This window comes from Watersipora subatra, chromosome 3 (genome assembly GCF_963576615.1).
Source record: "Watersipora subatra chromosome 3, tzWatSuba1.1, whole genome shotgun sequence".
In the NCBI taxonomy this organism is placed as follows: domain Eukaryota; kingdom Metazoa; phylum Bryozoa; class Gymnolaemata; order Cheilostomatida; family Watersiporidae; genus Watersipora; species Watersipora subatra.
The window spans coordinates 70145395-70167849 of NC_088710.1; the positions used below are offsets into that span (position 1 = coordinate 70145395).

The following is a 22455-nucleotide window of genomic DNA, read 5'->3' on the forward strand; positions in this document are numbered from 1 at the left end:
ACGGAGGCGCAATGACTGCAAAGGGCGGTAGATGTCATTCCTAGAAGATCACCAATCATTCAGGGAGGTCTTGAAATTGAGGTAGACATGATCGCAACTGTTAACGAGGAAAATATATCTGTTTTAAAAAAGGTACAAAAACGCCTTTACGAGCACAAACTTTTGGCCAACCGGCAGAACTTTGCAATAGTAAACCACGAGGAGAGTTCTGATGATAACTCCCTTACCAGTCATGTAGTAGTGAGAGAATCGCCTTTAATATCTACCTAAGACAGTGACAGCGATATAGAGCTGCTATTACTAAAATAACTAGTCAGAGAGCACCATTACACGCTAGTATTTACTAATCAAAAGTATCAGTTTAATTTTATTGCCAGACAATCGTCATATGGGCTAAACTGTTTTTATTTACTCCATCGTCTGTAAAATTTTATTTGTATTTGAAATATTTTATTTGTATTTGAAATATTTTATTTGTACACTCAAGTTTGTAATAAATAATAATACATCTATACATGAAATAGAATATATAATATAATCATGTTTGCTTCAGCGATATCAAGGAGTTGTTGTTGATGAAGGGGTCTAGATTGACCAGTTGCTTTTCTGCCAATATTTCTGCCTTGGTGAATATCACTTGTCTCTAGTTTTCATAATCAGAATAGGTTCTGTTTCATTTTCAGTCTGCAGTAAACACTAAAAAGAAAAAATATTAATAGGTGTAAAGAAAGTACAAAAACAATAGCTGGAAGTATTTAATGTAAGCGATCAGTTTTTAAACAAAAGAATTATCTAACGCAGTTAATCATGGAAAAACATACTGTATCTGCACTGCAAATCAAATACATACCATAATGTCCAGATCAGAATCATTATCGTCCTCAACTTCGGTATTAGAGGTTGATGGAGTTGATTTTAATATAAAAAGACTAGGAGATATTTTTGCGATGACGGAGCCAAACCGAATAACTTGTGAAAACCTTGAATAATTTTGTAAAGAAGTTTGATGCATTGGCAATGGGGCTAATTCGAATACCCGGCGATGATTTTAAAAAAGTTTTGGAACTCGGCTAGGTTTAGTACATCTGCCTAGCGGCTATTTTTGCGATGACGCCATTCTGCATATCTTGTGACAACCTTGAATAATTTTGTAATAAAATGTGATGCATTGGCAATGAGGTTAACTCGAAGCCCCGGCAATGATTTTAACAAGGTTTTGGAACTCAGCTACGTTTAGTATTTATGCCTAGCAGCTAGTTTTTAATTTGAGGCAGTAGTGATTCTCCCTTGTGATTAAAAATAGAACTAATTATTCGCGGAATTTAATAGTTCGCGGAATTGACTGTTCGCGAAATCTCGAATTTTTATATCCATCGAATATTTTCATTTTGTAGGGTAACAAATGCATTATATAAAACTAAAAAATTACGTCCAAGCTGTATTTAAAAAGTGATTGATAAAGTAATAACCAGTAAAAATAAATTTTTGTTGAGACTCCCATCTATGAGAATGGATGTGTGGGCTCAGCAATGCCCGTGTTCGGTGGTAGAGAAAGCGATAAATATACATGTGGGCTCAGCAATGCGCAGTGGTAGAATGAGTGATAAATATACGCAGCAGAATTTGTTCTAACTTACACTCAGGTGGAAAAAAATTCCTGTCGTTGCATGTTGGAAATTACTCCATACGAGAGGCAAATATTTGCATACACTTCACAATGCATGTCGAAACATTTGTATGTAGGGCTGATTCAAAGTATACAAGCCTATGCTACATTGCAAAAAAAACGAAGTATAAAACAACGGCATTTTATGGTTTGTCATAAGAAAATGGAGGACTCCATTATGATTAAAATTAACGAGGCCGCAAAAAATTTAAGGCGGAGCTGGTTAACAACCATTTGTAGTTGGAGAATTTCCTTGATTACAGACTGACACCTGTTCAAAGATCGATGATTCCTAAACTCTATGGACTGATTGATGGACAAACCTGTAGAGTGGCACAGAGGAGAGACTGGAGGTCATTGAACTGCACTCGGTCTGCGGAGCTGCTTATTTGGGACTACAAACATGGTAAAACATTAAAGAAGTTGCTTGCCGGGCGACACATTTCCAATCATAAGCTTTGCACCAACATTCGGAAGCCTTATGGAAAACTACAGCTTTACCAGGTTTGTAGAGAGGGAGAGGCCTACCTCCATCTGAAGGATTGTACGTAGACGCTCTAATATGATAACTGTAGTGCTTTTAACCACTTCGTAACAATCCTTGGGACTGTTCTTTATCAGCTCCATCAAGGCCTCATAGGCAGCACTCCTCAGGTTATTCTGGTTGCCTGCATATAAGAACACTAAGCGTGCAAGTCCATGTATACAGGAGAACACAACTGCTTTCTAAAACTTGTACGTCTCTAACTAAGACCAAGGCTATCAAGGTCTCGGTCAACTCTCAAGAGATGCTGAAAAGAAAATGGAGATAGAACGGCGTTTAAAACAAACCCCATAATTCTATAACCACATTCACCATTCATCTGTCAGAGGAGTAACACCAGCCAGCGAGCAAGCTGATTGGCTGACTAAGCCTCTGAGATCGACAGTCTGTAAAATGCCGACAAGGAGGAATTCTTGGCATCTGGCTATACGCACCATCAGATCTGTCGGTAGTAGTGAGAAGTTTGTCAACGATGGGCGCAAACACCTGACTGAGGCAGTAAGTCTCTGGCTCATCAGCGTCCTCAGAAACTTCCACAGACTCGTAAGCTGCTTCCGCAAGAGAGGAAAATGCCTGTGATACGCAAAGGAAAGGCTCAGTTAGTTTGGCTAAGAAAAGGCAAACTAACGAATCACATATACTAGCAATCATTAAATAGCTTGTACGGTCCATTACTAGGGTGTCAGTGAACATAAGTCCAGGAAGGACTATCAGCTGACACCTACTCAATGGAATGCTACTAGTTGAAGGCAGCAGCAGGTGTAACTTAAAACAAGCTGCACCTGAACTACCACCAACTAAATTTATCTTCCACGAACATAACACGAAAGCAACTGAAGTAGCTCCACTCAGCTATCAAGCTCATGGGCAGAATGTCGCCTTCGCTAACTCATCCGTGGAGCTTTTCCAGGTTTGTATAAACTTAAGACTTTTTTTTCAAACAAGAGAGGCCAGTATGGGGTACATACCCAGGCAACATTGGCTGCTACTCTTGGCACATCATCCAGTCCAATGACAAGACCCTCTACAAGAGGCACTAGGAAGGCAGGGTTAATCGCGGCGTCAGGCAGGAGCTCACACACTCGGCCTATGGTCCAAGCTACTGTGTCTCTTACTGCAGGAGAGCTGTCTCTGAGCAAGGTCACCAAACTTGGCATGGCTTCCGCAACCACAGGCTTCATTTTGTCTGGGTCAGGACCTTCCAATATAGAACCTGCAACCAAAAGGAAGTTCATATTCATGAAAAACCTTTGATGATCATGTATTAAAAATGTAGTTGCGTCAAAAAAGTCAATTTAATGAAATTAGGACCCATAAAAGGCTAAAACATCAGCTACAATTTGATGCCATTTTTGTCTTTGTAGACCAACCCTGTCCAGAGATATATGCGTTTGAATGAGGCCCTCTTTTAAAAAGCTCACGTTCCAGCGGGTGCCTATTTCGTGACGTCACAAGCAAGGTAACTGAAACGAAACCACGAGCAATAAATATGAGGTCGATTCGTTAGCCAATCATGCGTGCCAAATTTTTATATAGGCCGTAATAAATGTTATCACTCGTAAAACGCGTTGTCTGTGATCTCGAAGATTCTCCTAATTAGTGAATTCATTCTCATTACTCGTTACTGATTCAACGCGTTTCAACAATTACTAAGTTATACATAGTTTTAAAATGGCTTCAAGTTCGAGCGACCGCTACCCAGAGTTATCCGAGCAACTTTTAGTAAAAGATTAGAGTAGACAGCCTATGGCCAAAGCTGACAGGCGTCAGCAGCGTTTTGCTGCAGAAGAAGACAGAATGGAGGTAAATTAACTTAGAGTCTTCTATACTTTAGTAAATGTAATATTTTTTATAGTCATAAATACATATACTAATTAATAAAATGATAATTCTTTGCTATCTCCAATCATCGTTTCATAGCTTATCTGCCGTTTTACCTAGCTAGAATATTTTTTACGAATTTTCTTTGGTAAATTAGAGTCATGATTACAAATTATTTTCACTCGTAGGAAGTGGGTAAAATCGATTGATCATTGCAAATCTTTAATTTCCAGAACCAAAGCTTCGAATCGTTGGCTTGGCGTACTTGTGCCTTTATTAAATGTTTATTCGTTTTTAAAATTACACTCGCAATCTATTTAACTCCCAATTTGGAAGCTGTCAATATATACACTTTAGAATGACATATCTATGAATGACATATTTATTGCATCTACTTTGTTTACATTTACTTGTTTTACTGATTACAGAATGTTTATGTCGTCCCACCAGCCGAAGAAGCTTTGTCAGTGTGGAAACTGCCATAAAGGAGAAAGCGAGACTTGAATGCGTGCTGGATAAGCCATGATGTTTTGTTTGAGTTTGTTGCAGTAGATGAATTTGTCTTATTGTATCAGCTAATACTATGTGAGTGGCCACGACTTGATGAATATTTTTAATAAAAGCTTTATGCCGAGATGAAAATATTTTTGCTTGTAAAAATTATATAATAAAATAATATTGTTGAAGATAATGCAAAACATGATTTGCAGAATATTGTAGTGAATCGGATATGGTATATGGGTGTCCGCAGAACTGGAGAATGTGAGTTCAAATCCAGTTTGCAGCAGACTTCTCATCCTTAAAACTCTATCCCTGTCTATATTCTTTTCAAAGAGGTGGCTTGCTTATTTCACTTATTTAGTATTCGGTAAGAATACTACTAGTAAGAAACTAGTACGTAGGCAATAGGTAATAGGCGACATAATGTGGGCGGGGCTTATGGGTGGCTGTATATCGTTTGTATGGGTAGCTGCAGAACTGTGCTGATACAAAGACCGCGTTCTACATAAGTGACTTGACAGAATTACCGTAGACCGGTAGAATTGGTAGTCGGTACCCAAATGTTTACACAACATTTGGAGAAAGTGAGTAGAACAAATTTTTAATTTTCGTTATTTGAGGCCTTTGAAACATTCATAATAATGCATCTGTAGCAGGATTTAAAATTTTATTCTAGCCAACATGAGCAAATACAAAATAAGATATATACCAATAGAGCCGCGTAAGACTAGACTTTTATCGCAAATACCCGATGTGAATACGAGAGATAGAGACAGGTTGCCAAACGCGTGACATCATTTTGGGCAAGTCTGGGCACGTTTTGGTGGCCTGAGCGTTTTTACGGCGATCAGATTTTTTCGGTTTTAATCTTCAAATATCTTGGCAATGCGATCGCGTAACACATCAAACAACATATCAACTGATAGAGAAAAAAAATGCTTTCTTTTAAGATTAACTTAAATTTGACGCAACTACATCTTTAAAAGGCAGGATAATACCAAGGTAATTTTTTACCAAAAGCCATGATTGCTGCATCACGTTTGTTCCACTCGGGTAGGCTGATATTTTGCGTTACAAAAGGCAGCACATGTTGGACGATGTCATCTTCACAGCATGTGGCGAGCAGCATGAGTGACACACCGGCAGCCTTGCATGGATTCCATTCGTCATCATCTTCAGTCTCATTGTCCTGAAAAACAATAAACAAAGTCATGCGCTGTTTAAATTTGTGAAGAATAATCTGATCAGAAATTCTTATAATTAATGTTCATAACATATTGTTTGTAGAGCCAGCATTCGTTGATTAAACAGCTAATAAATAAACACAATGAGGATTGCTAAAATTCATTCTACACAAAGATGCAATATGAGTTGTTTCTAATCTCTATGAAAGCAAGTTGTTTTAGCTTGTGAGTTTCAAGTTTTAAAGTGAGTTTAAAACTAGTTTAAATCAGGCTTGGATTTTTCCAGACAGTAGGGAAAAGTGGTATTTACCGGTAAATAACATGGGAAAATGGGGAAAAATGAATCTTTATAAATTTAACTGTAATGATGAACCAGTGGAAGCACTTGTCAGGTCCATCACACCAGTTAATATAGGTTTCGTAACTCCGAATAACCAAAAGACCTATACTCATACAGCACCTAGAGGTTTAGCTCATCCCATCAGCTTGAATAACAAAGATTGGATTCATTGTTACAATTAACATGCATTTTGCCTATTTCACTCAATTCAAATAATGGTTAAAAAATTTTTACTCACAAGACTCCTACAATTTAATGCTCCCAGGATGTCTAGCCAAGAAGTGTAACAGAGTGACAATCATTTACTAGCCCTACATGCTAACAATAGACCAAAACTTCCAAGTGTAATGCCCATAATTATTTTATTCATCATTTAACTACCAACACTAATAACTTGGCTTTACAAAAAGTTTTGGAAAGAGGACAAAGTCCATGGCATCATTTGTTTGAAATCGCATCTTGTCTCGCTCTTGCTTGACTGCCATATATTAAGGCTTGTCTTGAAAATTCTTTGACTTTTATTACTATGGCTAATGAAACTATGAAAGACTATCGGATTACTTCCTAAAATGCTTTCAGCGCTCTTAGTTTTAGTGGAAATAGTTCAGTTAGATGAGAGAAAGACAGCAAGAAGCATCATAGTTTGAATTGATTATTCTATTTCAACTTTTGATATTTTTCCCCATTTATTCCGGAGCATTTAGGGGGGGACAGTAAAAACCGTATTTTACTCAGTGGTATTTACCACCCTGGGAAAAACCTATGCAACCCTGGTTTAAACAGAACAGATGCTCTTCAGGAATCAAGTGGAGCGGATGGAGCAAATTTGAAGATTAAAGTTTTAAATTAATAGTGGTTCTTTTTGCGCGACTAATCCTTGTCATAAATCGCTGTTCCTCAATAGCCACCAGAGTACTATTGTCAACTGATCAAAGGCACAACAGCCACCAGAGTACTATTGTCCACTCAACAAAGACACAACAGCCACTTGAGTACAATTGTCAACTGATCAAAGGCACAACAGCCACCTGAATGCTATCATCAACTCAACAAAGACACAACAGCCACCAGAGTACTATTGTCAACTCAACAAAGGCATAACAGCCACCAGAGTACTATTGTCAACTCGACAAAGACACAGCAGCCACCAGAGTACTATTGTCAACTCGACAAAGGCATAACAGCCACCTGAATGCTATTGTCAACTCAACAACGAGATGAGTTTGAATATATGCAACGCTACAGCACAAGGCTGAAGAAAGTTTTGCAAGAACTATTTGAAAGCAGTACCTGTTTGGTCATGATGCCAGTCAAGATGGGAACAAGGTATTGCAGCGCCCCCTTGGCATAGTGGCAGCTGGTTCTCTCCGGAGCCTTGCCTAGTTCTTGAGCCTGCATATATCACCAACATCAAATGCAAAGGGAGAAACTTGAGAGCTAGGAAAAGCCAGCTAGTTTTAGTGAAACATGAACAGAGGTTGCAACATCTGGCAACAAGTTGTGCTTACCTCTTGCAGTTCTATGCCGAGATCCACCTCTTCATCACAAACTGTTGACCAAAACTCTATACCCTGTAGAGCTATCTCGTCGTGATCTGATTTCATCGCCTCGATTGAAATCTACAGAAATTACACGAGCTACCTGGTTAGTGCAGTTTTGAGCATAGCAGCAGTGTGGATTAGAGTCGAGCAAAATTGATGACCGAGTAGTGATAAAGGATAAAGGCGAGACTCACAGCAAAAAGGGCTTGACCCATGTAGTTCTCCATTTGAGTGTAATGCAGAGACATGATCTTGACAAGACATTGCAGGGCTGCAGTCTTGACTTGAATGTCTGTCGATTGAGTTGCTTCACACACTACTTGCATAATAAAGTTTCTCTCCGACTGTAAATGACAATGAGAGCATTGAACAGCTAGGCCAGAAGGGTCCAGTCAACCTATCAGTACTAGTATGTAACAAAGATGAACTGGATCAAACGCTACGAGATTTTTTAACTTGGTCTAAACTAAAAGGGTCAAAAATCATTTCTCTCCAAGAAATATCAGGAGTTGCAAACTGCAAAAAGCTTTAGATTATCTCAAGAATGTTGACATTTAACGTTTTCAGTATTGACAACAAAAATGGCTAGCCACAGGCAGAGCAACTGATGACTTGCTTTGTATACCTAAACAATTTTGCTATAAAATTCTGCAATTTTGCGAAAAGGAACATGAGAATTTTCTTCTTTTTCTGCTTTGATCTTTATAGCTCTTATGGACACCAAATTTTAATGATCTAGTAGTACCTTGGTTGAGCCATAGTTAAAACATCAGTCCTTTCAATCAGACACCTATGGTTCTATCATAGAAGTACAAGTTACATGCTGCAGCTGATTGCCTGGAAATAACAGCCACCCCTGTATCTATCCGTAAGATATCAATGATTCGCAATGAGAGACAGAGAGAAATTGTGATTTCACATGGGAGCTGAGGAATGACCAAGTTGAATTTGAATTGTTCATATAGTGTTTTATATCTCAAATGGTGTTATTTGAAAATAATAAACTTCCATTGTATAAGAATTTCGTTTGTACTAGATACTGGGAAAATTAAAACTGCCGTTGTAACTGCTTCACCTTATGTCTTGTATTTGACTCTTTAGTATAAAGTTTATAGAATTTTGCAGTTTTCGATATGACCTCTAAAGTGCAATAACTTGAGAGCTGTTGGTGACATAGAAATAATTTAAACACATGTAGCCCATGTGCAACATTTCTGTTTAAACAAATGAAATTCACATAATTATGGAAACCGTATTATGGCTGGTTCACAATAAAAGGACCTTAAGTAAAGATGCTGCAGAAGCTAAGACTCTTTTTGCTTACCATTCCATATATAACAAGCATTTTGTATTATAAGTACTACCGATGTTACATATGGGGAGGGTTTAGAGTGACTATCACTGGTAATACTACTATCACTTTTAGTCTGTCTCTGGCATCATTTCTAAATCAACAATAACACTTATTAATCTACAAGGAAATACGTTGGAATGTGCAAAATGTTTTACCAATTAAGGTTAGAAGGCACCCTCGGAGAGACCCCCCTTCAATATATAGTGTTACAAACTTGAAAAGGTCATATTCTGGTGTAGTTTTTGAAGACAAATCCAATGGTATACTTGGTTTGTTCACCAGACAAACGGTTCTCATTTTATGAATCAGAATGTAGTTTCTAAGTCATGTTTCTCATGCAAAATATCTGGATGAAAGTCTCCACAAGTGTATCCACTTTAAAAGTGGTTTTTATAGTGCCAAACAGTGTATGTCATGACAATATGGGAGCATAATTTTCAATTACATATTTATTCAGGTAAAATGAGACAAAAAGTCATATATGCGAAATCAGGTTGGAGTTTGGATTGTGGGTCGGACCCCCTACACAGAAAAGAAAAATTCTGAGACCATAAATACATCGGTTAGGTTTCAAGGATTAGCCATACAAAATTTCAAGTCGATATCTTTAAAATTGACAAAATGACAGCGTTTTAAAAATTGAAAACACTGACAAAAAGCAAATAATGAGAAAACGCTGCCTAAAGTTTGGGAATAGAAAACGGATGATTTCTTTATAGTTATGGGCAGCTGGATTGTCTCATACACTTTTAAAACCCTCCACTTGAATATGTATTATTAAAACCCTCCACTTGAATATGTCTTATCATATGGTGCAGCTGACCTTCTGTTTGCCTTCCTAGCAGCAATTACCACAGGTTCAGCTGCCTTGTTTCCACGTACCACCCGGCAGTGATCAATATCTCGGGCATATTGTCTCTGGAAGTGGCCAACATTACGTCCAAGTTATGAGTGTTTCAAAGTGGTTTGACATACTTGTTAGTGGCAGCAATGGAAAGAACACACTTGAATTATATAGGAAACATGTTTTTCTTGAAAAGAATTTTAAAAAAATACTATTTTGAGGGTGCCTTCTAACCTTAAATAGCCAAAACTGCAAGGGCGAAAAATGTTAACTGGAATTTATAAAGAGAATAACAGCCTAACCGTAGAAGAGATGCCGGGACAACGGGGACAAGCACATTCCGCAGCACAATATTACTAACCCTAATTCTTAATCATCTTCTAATTACCCTAGGACCCTTATGTATTTGCCTCATCTAACTTTGGCGTTTTCGCGGAGTCATCATGAGCGAAACTAAACTATCATAACGAACGAGCGAAAACGCGAAATTAAATAGCTTTGTTCATTGATAGTCCAAGAAACAAATGGCAGCAAGCGATCAAATTGCATTATCGATCTCGACCACACCATTCTACCTGCGGTTCACAATTACAAACTAGTCCCAAATTGAAAAATTTTTTTTACTGGTGAACCGAACCTGAGAAATCTAATTATGTTTGTTCCACTGCATTTATTTTCACATCACTATATTTTCACACTCATCAGAGCTGCGAAATTAACTTGCAGCGATATTTTACTCTGTATGCTACTCACGAAACTAAATACTAGCAAAATATAAGTGTCCTAGGGTACATTCATCAAAATTCGAGCAATGAAAATATATTATTTAGTAGTCTAAAGCTGGTGTACACTAGTCAATAATTGGTTATTAGCTTTTAGCTGATTCTTGTAAAAACTATTCTGCTTCGAAAGCACATTGATCAACCTACACTGACAATACATATTGCACACACAAATACATTCTTCATTCTTATTAGTTATGGTTTATTCTTATTGGTTAGCTTGTTCTGCACGAGAAAATGGAACCACGCCCAATTCGCTCTCACTGGTTGTATTGTCGAAACAACAGTCTGTAAATTGAAAAGGTTCAAAATATTGTTTTACCATTTATTCCAAATTTATCCATCCTATCAATTAGTGTACACTCAGCTTAACACTACCAAACTGAACAGGCATCTCCAAAAAAATTTTGTCACCAAATACATGTCTATCTGACAATCACTTCGACAAAACATCCAACACGAAAACCTCGTTTATACTGCCAATTTTCTGAGCTAATAAAGTTACAAGTACTCTAACATGACAACAATAGCATGGCATAACAAAAGTCCTTCATTTCAACAACTCATCAGAATACAATTTTTAAATAAAATCTGTAACCACGCATGTGCCTTGGAAATGCACGTATCACTTCTCGCTCCAACTACCTTGGAACAGCCATACCCAAACCTTTCCCATCCTGGTTATTCTTTACATCACAGCATAAATTCCTAAGTTAAAAGTCTTGATAATTGATAATAAAAGCTATAGTGGACCCGCCATACAATATTAATTCGTTCCGGTGTTGGCATCATAAGGCAAACATGTCATATAGAAGAGTATAGAAATCCATAGTACACGTAATTGCTTAATGCAAACACCCCTGGTAAAAAACATAATTTTATATACACGATGTACACGTTAAAAATTGGTAACAGAATAGTATGTTAACCTTAGTAACTATAGTTACCTACAGTAACTTTAGTGTATTTAGTGGCTATGATCTGCGATAACTGCACATACCTTAGGGAGTGCGTACCTTCGATGCAGATGTATACCATAAATTTAGAATTTAACTTAAATGAATTTAATTTACCAAACACACTTAAACCTAAATTTTAGTATGTATTTAACTAAACTAAATTTGAACCTCGTCTAAAATTGTATGACCTCTCTGTTTCAGGCTGCGCTCTCATTGTAACTTCTAACGAATAACGCTGAACTGAGAGAGCAAGCATCGTATCTCTTTCAGGCATTGTGGAAAATGTTTCGGAAAATAGCATATCAGCATCTTTGTTATTCGGGGAGGGGGGGGGGGTATTTAGCACACCGACTGCCAAATTTCAATTTCGAGAAATATTTTGTTAATGTCATATGACGACGATAAAAAAACATTGCATTCCACATCGTAACAATCATATAACAAGGACATCGTAACCTGCGGGTGCAATGTACACAATGTACATGTATTTTGAGGTAAAAACTGAATGTTCAAAGTTGCAAGACCATAAATACATAAATATTAAAATTAGTGGACTAAAGATTGGCTTTTTAAAATGATGGTAAGCAGAAATCATGTCATTCAGACTTACAATGAAGCAAATACCATCTGATATACATGTATGTAAATGAGAAAGGATGCTAATAGGAGACAATACCTCAACTTCAAAATTGGCTTTTGTGAATTCAAGAGAGTTGAGCAAAGCATTCGTTGCAGCCAATCTGACATAGTCACTTGGTTCTTCTTTCTTCATTCCATGAACAATAGCAGTGAGGATTTCATTGCTTTGAGTTGCGAGTACATCCGTTTCCTGTGCAAGTAACACATCTGAATACACCAGCATCTATACAATTGCTGATACTATGATATTTCTATATTGTGCTACCGTATTTGTATAGATCATGGTGAGAGGGTCCATCTACTCACAATATCTTGACATATATAGCCTATGGCTTCAAGTGAAGCCTCCTTCATCATCTCTGTGCTCGTTGGGGCTGTGACGTTCATGACAAGAAGTTTCATTAGGTCAGGCCATTGGTTGTGAGGTAGTTCAGCACATGCTATGGAAGCCACACATTGAGCAGCTTGGCTAGGCCGGTGCTCTGATCCTAATGTTGTCACAACCTAAAATTAATTGAAGTCATTTGTCTCGAGATGAAAACTAGCCAGCTGCCTGCAAGTTGTTTATCAATGACTTGTCTTACTTGAGCATATTTTGAATGATCATGCTGGTTAGGAAAGAAATGGCTTGCTTACCATGTTTCTGCTTTTAACTTTGTTGTCTATAGAAGACCTATGCAAGTACTTGAACTAGCTGTATTATGATATAACATCGGCCCCTCGATACTAGCTAGCATTTCTAAACATACAAGCCTACTAGTTTCAGCAAATGGGACATCCTACTAGCTAAGCCTAATATGTGACATTGCTAGTAGGTTTTTAAGTTTGCTTTCTTTTGATGGTGAACATGCAGTACTGCAGCTCTTACAGGAAAACACAATAATAAAGCTGCAAAATTGCATTGCAAAGGAAAAAATTTAATTCCAAAATTGTGATAGCACTAGTTGTAAAAATACTCACATTGGTCTTTATTAGCTTTTTCATCTCAGCCGGAAACAACAGCCATCGCTGTTGATATTGCGATCTTATCTCATAGTCTTTAGAGTACAGATGATTTTTAAGCTGAATACCTGCTTGCATTCGAGCGACTTGACTGTTTCCGCCATTTTTTAATATCTCGGACAATGATGTCAGCAGGTTTGGCTGCAACAAACAAACTCGGAGTGGCCTATGCAGAACATACAAAACGAAAAGGAAAATTATTAATCAAGAGAATTTTCAACTCACCAAATTGTGCGCTGCAGCTGAGTCTAGATACTGCTTTGCAGCATGTAGTTCAGCTTGATCTACAAAACGAATAATTAATGAAGCTATTTTCGATAAATCATCCTACGAAACTTGCGTGTCTAACAAAAACTTTTATGAACAACAAATCCTACCTGGTGCTAATGTCTTTTCTAGCACCTGCAATAACTCTGAAACTGACATTTTTGCCAACGAAATATTGAAAAAGAACGAATCATAGATTTTTAATACCGAACTAATGACACGCCACTACCCCAACTTTTTTCAAAAGTGAAATGGCCGCCTCACGTGGGCTATCATCTCGCGGTTCAGAAATCTATGCGGAGACGACAAATCCATTTCCGTAAAATTGGTTTATGGACGGTATAACTCTACTGTTTTTGTGACATTGTGAGTAGAAGACAACTCCATATAGATTTGCTGTTTCTGTTTTATGAGATGTACTTATGAAAGTTGTATTCGGGCAACCAAATGGTCTATTTATTGAAAACTTTACTTTAGGCACACCTAAACACAATAATGGCATTCGTCTGGTATTCTAATAAAGTTAGATTGAAAATCTCTGCCTTACTCAATCGTTTTTTTCGTAACTCTAATGTTCAGCTTTACTTTTAGATTGCTGGTGTCTGTGAGATGTAGTAGCATGTTGAAAAGCCCTTTACTTCTGAGACCAGAAAGTTCAGCAGATTTAACATACAGCTCATTGCTTGCATAAAACTTATGTAGAATTTCACGTCTGGTCTTTTTGCGTACTTTCGTCACAGATCTATAGGTCAAATGGAGGCACACCTTTAAGAGTCCAAGTACTAGTCAATAGGGATCAGATCATTTTTGTTGTTATACATCAATATGTCTGCTCTGTTCACACTTTGTACTGTACCAGATATGCAGTATTTTACACTCATGTTCAAGAATCTAAAGTACAGGTCATGATTTTTTGCATTTAATACAAATACAAATTTAATGCAAATATTTTCAGTTTCTTAGCTCTTCTTTGATGGCTACTGTAAGGTTTCTCTATAATGTCTCGTACACTGTCTAAAGTGACTGGTTTCAATTCTATTGCACATTATCTAACAGTATCAAGTACAGACAACTCCATGTGATACAATAATAGGGTTGTAAGAACTCAAGTAATTTAACTGGTCTGAAACTATTCTGACAGAACCTGTTTTCACGAAGCTAATCATTGGCTTAACTTTTTGTTAGGTTTAGCTTTAGTTTCCTGTTATATTTTGAAGTAAGTTCTCTCTGACACTGTATAGGTCTGCTGCTCTTCATTTCCCTTTTCTGGATTACCTACCAGCTATCCGAATAATAAACCTACTCTTTCCTGAATATGTACACTGATGATATTGGATTAACCTACTCTTTCCTAAATATGTACACTGCTGATATTGGATAAACCTACTCTTTCCTACATATGTACACTGCTGATATTGGATAAACCTACTTTTTCCTGAATATGTACACTGATGATATTGGATAAACCTACTCTTTCCTACATATGTACACTGATGATATTGGATAAACCTACTCTTTCCTAAATATGTACACTGCTGATATTGGATAAACCTACTCTTTCCTACATATGTACACTGATGATATTGGATAAACCTACTCTTTCCTAAATATGTACACTTATGATATTGGATAAACCTACTCTTTCCTAAATATGTACACTGCTGATATTGGATAAACCTACTCTTTCCTAAATATGTACACTTATGATATTGGATAAACCTACTCTTTCCTACATATGTACACTGATGATATTGGATTAACCTACTCTTTCCTACATATGTACACTGATGATATTGGATAAACCTACTCTTTCCTACATATGTACACTGATGATATTGGATAAACCTACTCTTTCCTAAATATGTACACTGCTGATATTGGATAAACCTACTCTTTCCTACATATGTACACTGATGATATTGGATAAACCTACTCTTTCCTAAATATGTACACTGCTGATATTGGATAAACCTACTCTTTCCTAAATATGTACACTTATGATATTGGATAAACCTACTCTTTCCTACATATGTACACTGATGATATTGGATTAACCTACTCTTTCCTACATATGTACACTGCTGATATTGGATGAACCTACTCTTTCCTAAATATGTACACTGCTGATATTGGATAAACCTACTCTTTCCTACATATGTACACTGCTGATATTGGATAAACCTACTTTTTCCTGAATATGTACACTGATGATATTGGATAAACCTACTCTTTCTTACATATGTACACTGATGATATTGGATAAACCTACTCTTTCCTACATATGTACACTGCTGATATTGGATAAACCTACTCTTTCCTACATATGTACACTGCTGATATTGGATAAACCTACTCTTTCCTAAATATGTACACTGCTGATTTTGGATAAACCTACTCTTTCCTGAATATGAACACTGCTGATATTGGACCTCGCTGAAGGGCCAACCCATAGATATAGTAAACCCTAGATTGGCGAATAGCTATCATTACAATGGAGTAAAAGTGAGGCCTATAATTGGCTGTTGTTTTCACGACGTTACGTCGTAGTGATGTGCATCACAGCATTAAAGCCTTCAACTGAGCAATAAGTTTAGTAGTGGAAGCACGCTGGGCATGCTAGTTTTTAAGTCATAAACGTAACAATAAGACCAAATTCTTAGTGAAATGTCATCAGAAGAGACCACAACACCCCAGGTATTTCCTCAATTGCCCATAACAGGACAGAACTTCAACTCAAAACAAAAAGGTCTCAACAATATCATAAGCTATCTATGCCGATTAAAGACACCAAGCTGAAAGATGCTAGTGGAAAATAATAGGAAAATCATCATCATTTCGTCATTGGTTTTGAGTCAGCAGCCAAATCTGTACACGGCATTGCTCAATATCTTTTCAGCAACTACCCTTACATCAACTACCTCCTAACCTTTAAGATCAACCAAGATCACATTGAGACTCTGTTTTCCACAATACGATCTAAGGCTGGCTATAAAAATAACCCGGTTGTGCAGTGCTTTAGATCTGCACTTCGAGCACTGCTCATAAAAACAGATATCACACCGTCCCAATGCTAACTGTATTGATCTGGATGTGAGCAAGGCTGAAAAAACTGGCCAACTCCTGCTACATTCTCTGGCTAGAAAGAAAAAGAAAGAAGAGACAAAAGCTGAGGAAGGTGAAGATGAGGAGTTCGGTGATGAGGAATTTTTTCTAACTCAAATGTGATGAGTGTATCAAGTTCTTGACCGATGTAGAAGTAGTGGGAAGTAGAAATAGTGATGACATAACCCTAATCTCAGTTAAAAACAGAGGAGGATTGGTGACCAGATTGATAGGCCTAATATGTATTGTTGCAGAAAAGTGCCTACGTTCACACATGGAGAGCTATGGTATCACACAGAGAGCTTTCAAACAAGCAACATCACAGACAATAACATATATGTCTTATTACATAACCTCAATCAAGGTTTTACATGTACGGTGCCTGCCAACAGTCTACTCAAAACTATAGTAAATCGCTATACTAAAATCAGAATACACTATGCTGCTTCAAAGCAGGAATCTAGTTCAACCAACCTTAGACAAAAACTATCTCGTCTAGTTATTTTCAGTCATGTCTAATGGGTGTCTAATACAGTGGTCCAGCGTAACTGCTTCTAAATCTGGTTTGATTCATCAGTTTGTTATTAGTTTAACTTCTATTTGGTCACTCTTTGGATTATCAATGATATAGAAGCTTCTAAATCATTGGTATTATTCATTACCATGTGTGTAAGATTCTTGCCTTTCTCATCCAAAGTCATTACAGTCATACTTCGACTTACGAGCTTAATGCATTCAGAGACTGAGCTCGTATGTCATTTTACTCGCATGTTGGTGCAATTTATTTATATATAGAACAATTAAATATATATTGATTGGTTTCCATACTCTAAAAATGCAAATAAAACACTCAAAACAATATATTGTAACAGAAAGAACATGTTGGTTATTGTCCTAACTTACCACATGCTTTCAAAAAGCAACATATAAAAAATAATGCAAGGAAATGTGATTAATTAAAATGTAAAATTAAATACGTACAATAACAGCTAACGCTAGCATTTGCCAGAGAGAGATATATAAGTTATCCTTTCTTACAACAGTTGACTTTGATAAATTTGGATTTTATCAAAGTCTTAAAAGACAAACTTAGAAGCAAACCTAAAAGCAAACTTTCATTTTTAACTTAACATAATTAAAGTTTCTTCGACGTTCATAGTTGGAAGTTTCTCGCTAGTTAGCTAATTTTTCCTTTGTTTCGCTTTCACGACTAGCCGGCCGTCTTAAGATGAACCTATCTAAGGTCGTCTGCCTTTGTCGCCCTTTCAACATGTCGCGATTTGGACGAACCCAGCTGTCGTCACAAAGGTTTAATGCACGACCACTAGCCAACTTGTCCGATTGTCTATTTTTATAGTTTTGATAGATAGCAACGGCCTTTTCAAATAGCGTCGTTTCAGTTACGCTGTCACCGGCCAATTGTTTATCTTATATCCAATGCCTGAGCGGTCTCTCCATCAGCGGTGGTAAAGATCGCCGCGTCGTTGAGAAACTATGGTTAGTTCTTTTGCAAACTAAATGCCTTGAATATAATCCTTGTGTTTAATAATTGTGGATGTATTTCTGTAATATTGCAGAGCTGGCTCAATCACGCATACATATTTTTCAATAATTTTCCGTTTAATATCAATTGTTATCATTTGCTTTTTCTTTGCATTATTTATCCTTTTACTGGCAAACTTTCGGTCTACGCACGGTACTTTTAATTCACATAATTCTGCACTGAAAATCGCGCACAAAAAACATGGTACAAAGTATAATCTGAGCAGTTGAAAAATACAGAGTGATGCTGTTCTCATAAAACACCTCCGACATACTTGGCAACTGACTCATGTGCTCGTATCTCAAACATGGCTCGTATGTTAGTGCTAAAACTTGCTTAAAAGCTGGCTCGTACCTCAAGTTTCTCGTACGTTAGGGCACTCGTAAGTTGAAGTTTTACTGTATATAAGTTTTACATATTTTCAATAAAATATGCAGTCTCAGATGCACAAACAATGGAAAAATTGAGCAGTTTTTAGTGCTAAGTCAATAAGAGTTAATAGATCAGCTGATTCGCAGTGCACATCACCATGACGTTGCGTCATGCTAATTATAGGCCTCACTTGTTTTGATTATTCGCATATCTAGGGTTTACTATATCTATGGGCCAACCACATAGATTAGAGCCATCTTGGTGATTGATTAAGTAGCTACCCTAGGACACTTATATTTCGCTAGTATTTAGTTTCGTGAGTAGCACACAGAGTAAAATTTCGCTGCAACTTAATTTCGCAGCTCTGATGAGTGCGAAAATATAGTGATGTGAAAATAAATACAGTGGAACAAACAAATTAGATTCCTCAGGTCCGGTCCTCTAGTAAAAAAAAGTTGTTATATTTGCGACTAGTTTGTATTTGTAACCCGCAGGTATAAATGTATGGCAGAAATCGATAATTCAACGTGATCGCTTGCTGCCATTTGTTTCTTTGACTATCAATGACGTCTCGGTCCTTTCCGTCGTGACCGATATGGTACCAATATTAGATCTCAAGTATTTATAGCAAGCGATGGCCATGGCACGTTTTGAGTTCACAATATTTCAAATTAAAAAAAAATCAAATACAGTACATGTCTCATAAAAAAGAAAATAGATAACAACCAACATCACAACTACAACTGTATAACATGGTTGGACCTGGTGAGGGTTGTTATCGTTTTTGGTTGGCAGTAAAATTCATCACTACAATAAGTATTATTTAATTGTATGACTTCACCTACCAGACTTTCATCCTCATCAGTTACAAATTCGGTGACTAAACTGATATCATCATCTTCTTCGTTTGTCTTGGCTTTTCCAAAAAAACTTGTTATCTTAATTTGCTTTGCCATGCTGCTCATTCGGTGTATTAACGAATTTACTAGAAATTTCCCAATGAGCTCAATCACACACAAAATTATCTGCACTTCTAATATCACGATTTTGTTGTGGATATCAATGAACTACAGGGCCGTATTCCCTTGGACAGCTGGCCGGCTAAGACGCCCCAACTTTTTAGGAATTTCATAGTCCAACGGCTATAGAAAGGTTTTTGTCGCTGTAGAATATTACTTTATTCGAAGCCATAGATACAAACATCAACTTTTAGTAGTTCTTAGGCGTCATTATTATCTTCATCAGCGGCAAAATATTCTTGTTAACGACTTTTATAAAGGTTTGCAAAATATCAAGTTTTAGCAAACATCTGCTTGCCCATATCCTACTTAATGAACTTGAAATAAAATCGGCAAAAATGATCTTTGTTAAAACGCTTAAAAAATATGTCTTCTTTCTGAGCTTTTTAACTGCATACAAGTTTTGCCTGTTTTAATTTTAAAACGTTTTGTCAGTCACATCAGCTAAAACAAAGCAAATCTCAAAAAATAGAAAAATGTTGATACTTGCCAATAAAATTTTTTAAAACTTCACGTGAGAGGCCCGGCTGAGGCCCTACATAAGAGAAACCTGTTGGGAGCTTACAGCACCCCCCCCTCCTTCTCCACACCCCAGATGTTCATAACTAGTCGTCTAACATTAGCCCCCCAACTCGCAACCGGTGAATACAGGCCTGCGTAGAACATAGCTATTTAATTTGGAATTTTCGCTAGTTCGTTATGATAGTTTAGTTTCGCGCATGAATTTTTCGCGTGATGATGACTCCGCGAAAACGCGAAAGTTAGATGCCGCGAATACTTAAGTGTCCTAGGGTAGTTTAGCCTTGACCTCTGTAGACTGTAATAATCTAGACAGTCATTTGAGAAATACAAAACGTATCAGCAAACCTAAGCATGCCAAGTGTTATGGCTAGCTCCAGTTCGATGATGTTCTTATATGTTCTTATAGTTATTTTGACCCTCTGAAGGGCTCCTAGAAGGACTTAATACTGATAGTCCTTCATGAACCAGCGCTGCATCAAGACCTTCAGCACTCACATCTATTTGATATACTTGAATGGTAAAAAAAGTTGTTTTAGTTTTTTGAAAGCTCATCATTGTTCTCTCACTCCAACTGAACTTTAATCTGAAACACCCATCAGCCTTTACAATAAAAAATAAATTTTGTAGATAATTCCCATGCCCCAAAATGGGTAATTCTCATGCCCCAAAATGGGTAATTCTCATGCCCCAAAATGGGTAATTCTCATGCCCCAAAATGGGTAATTCCCATGCCCAAAAATGTACGCATTCCCTTGCTGTTTGTCAGGCCTTCATTTCTTTAGAAGCTTGGGTTTTAGATGCTTACGGTATCACATATCCGTACAAGAACACACAAGCGGCGCAATATGTTTAGGAAACTTACAAACCGAAATCTAGAATAATCATATTTAATTTTAAACTTCTACTTCTCTACATATACTAGAAAAAGTGTTTTATTGTGTTTGGCTGGCTATATCTCAGCTTCTGGCGGATCAATCTCCTTGATTCTATTTTTAGAACATCAGTCAACACCTCAAGACACATAATAAAGCATCATAATACTCATATTTTCTCTATACTTTAAACACCAAAACAGGGTCTAGTGTGATGGATGAGTATTTCCTCATTTAGGCAAACGTATTTTGATTAAAGACGCATCGAACAGTGTTTCTGAGTGTAAGCAGTGAGCACACAACTTCTGATTAAAGAAGCATCGCACTGTTTCCGAGTGTAAGCAGTGAGCACACAACTTTTGATTAAAGAAGCATCGCACTGTTTCCGACTGTAAGCAGTGAGCACACAACTTCTGATTAAAGAAGCATTACACTGTTTCCGAGTGTAAGCAGTGAGCACACAACTTCTGATTAAAGAAACATCGCACAGTGTTTCTGAATGTAAGCAGTGAGCACACAACTTCTGATTAAAGAAGCATCGCGCAGTGTTTCTGAGTGTAAGCAGTGAGCACACAACTTCTACCTCTCAGTACTTAAGAGTTTCTTAAATGTTTTGTCAGGTAATTGCATTGTAATAATTGTGTTGTGAAAGTCTATGTTTTAAATGTTGCACCATATTTGGGTTTTTTTACCAACAACTTTTGCCAAAGGTCAAAGTCAAAAGCTGCTGACTTCGTCATAGCAATGATGTAACAAACAATCACCTGCAGACAAGATGCTTTACAGCGAAAAGATGCATACGAGTAAAAGCAATATTTACTGTTTATGCTGAGAAATTTTTGCAGATAGGATGAAGAAAAGACCACTATTATTTATTCTGATAACACTAAAGGTCACAACAGGAAGCGACACTTGTTTGGGTTTTTTCCCATTCTGAACTACACAAATATATTTTATTTAAATCTTGTTTTCTTAACTGTTGCTAAATTCGTTAAACTCGTCTGTAACCAATCTTATGCACTTACATTACTTACCTGTAGACATTTGCATCTTCTGAATTATTTCAACTTCAATTACTTTAGTCAGTTACCAAGTTGAATTGTGTTATCTACATTGGCTTGGTTTGATAGTTATTCAGAATTGTCTACTCTTGCATATACCCTCCAAGAGCTCTCTGGTATACTACAGGTGCTAGCCAGCCCTCTGTTGCTTGCTGACTATGAATTCTTCCTATTCCTTCTCTTATTAGCTGAAAGTTTATAAACTCTGTTGATCATAACTTGAACTAAGATAGAACTATCGGGGAGAGATTTGCATTATGTTGGTTAGTTAGCCTTTGCGATGCAACGCTCAGAGTACTGCACAGTTTAGACCAACAACTTCATGTTACAAAATAAAGTTTCTTTGAATCATAAGTTATGGCAAAACTCAGTGACTTTCTCAATATGTGAAAATATGGTTGCCTTATTCTCTTAGGTAAATTCAACAGTCAATAGCAGAGAACAACAGCAAAACAGCGACGACTCCGAATATCAGAGAGGCTTATTCGTGTACAGTTGCGTATAAAGGGTATCACCATGG

General features: G+C 37.1%; 1 protein-coding gene across 2 annotated transcripts in view; it reads right to left on the minus strand.

The window, feature by feature from the left end:
• The window catches only part of LOC137391568 (importin subunit beta-1-like), a 33056-nt gene extending 19360 nt beyond the window's left edge, over positions 1-13696 (minus strand). For both annotated transcript variants that reach the window (XM_068078080.1, XM_068078079.1), the window contains exons 1-13: positions 13555-13696; positions 13403-13461; positions 13136-13318; positions 12482-12679; positions 12213-12365; positions 7792-7941; positions 7565-7675; positions 7347-7448; positions 5547-5721; positions 3179-3423; positions 2645-2783; positions 2195-2334; positions 1990-2061 (exon numbers count right to left, since the gene is read on the minus strand). In XM_068078080.1, coding sequence (XP_067934181.1) covers positions 1990-2061; positions 2195-2334; positions 2645-2783; positions 3179-3423; positions 5547-5721; positions 7347-7448; positions 7565-7675; positions 7792-7941; positions 12213-12365; positions 12482-12679; positions 13136-13318; positions 13403-13461; positions 13555-13603 — 1776 coding nt within the window. In that variant the 5' untranslated portion in view covers positions 13604-13696. The remainder of the gene's footprint in view (positions 1-1989; positions 2062-2194; positions 2335-2644; positions 2784-3178; positions 3424-5546; positions 5722-7346; positions 7449-7564; positions 7676-7791; positions 7942-12212; positions 12366-12481; positions 12680-13135; positions 13319-13402; positions 13462-13554) is intronic.
• Between the last annotated feature and the right edge of the window lie 8759 nt (positions 13697-22455).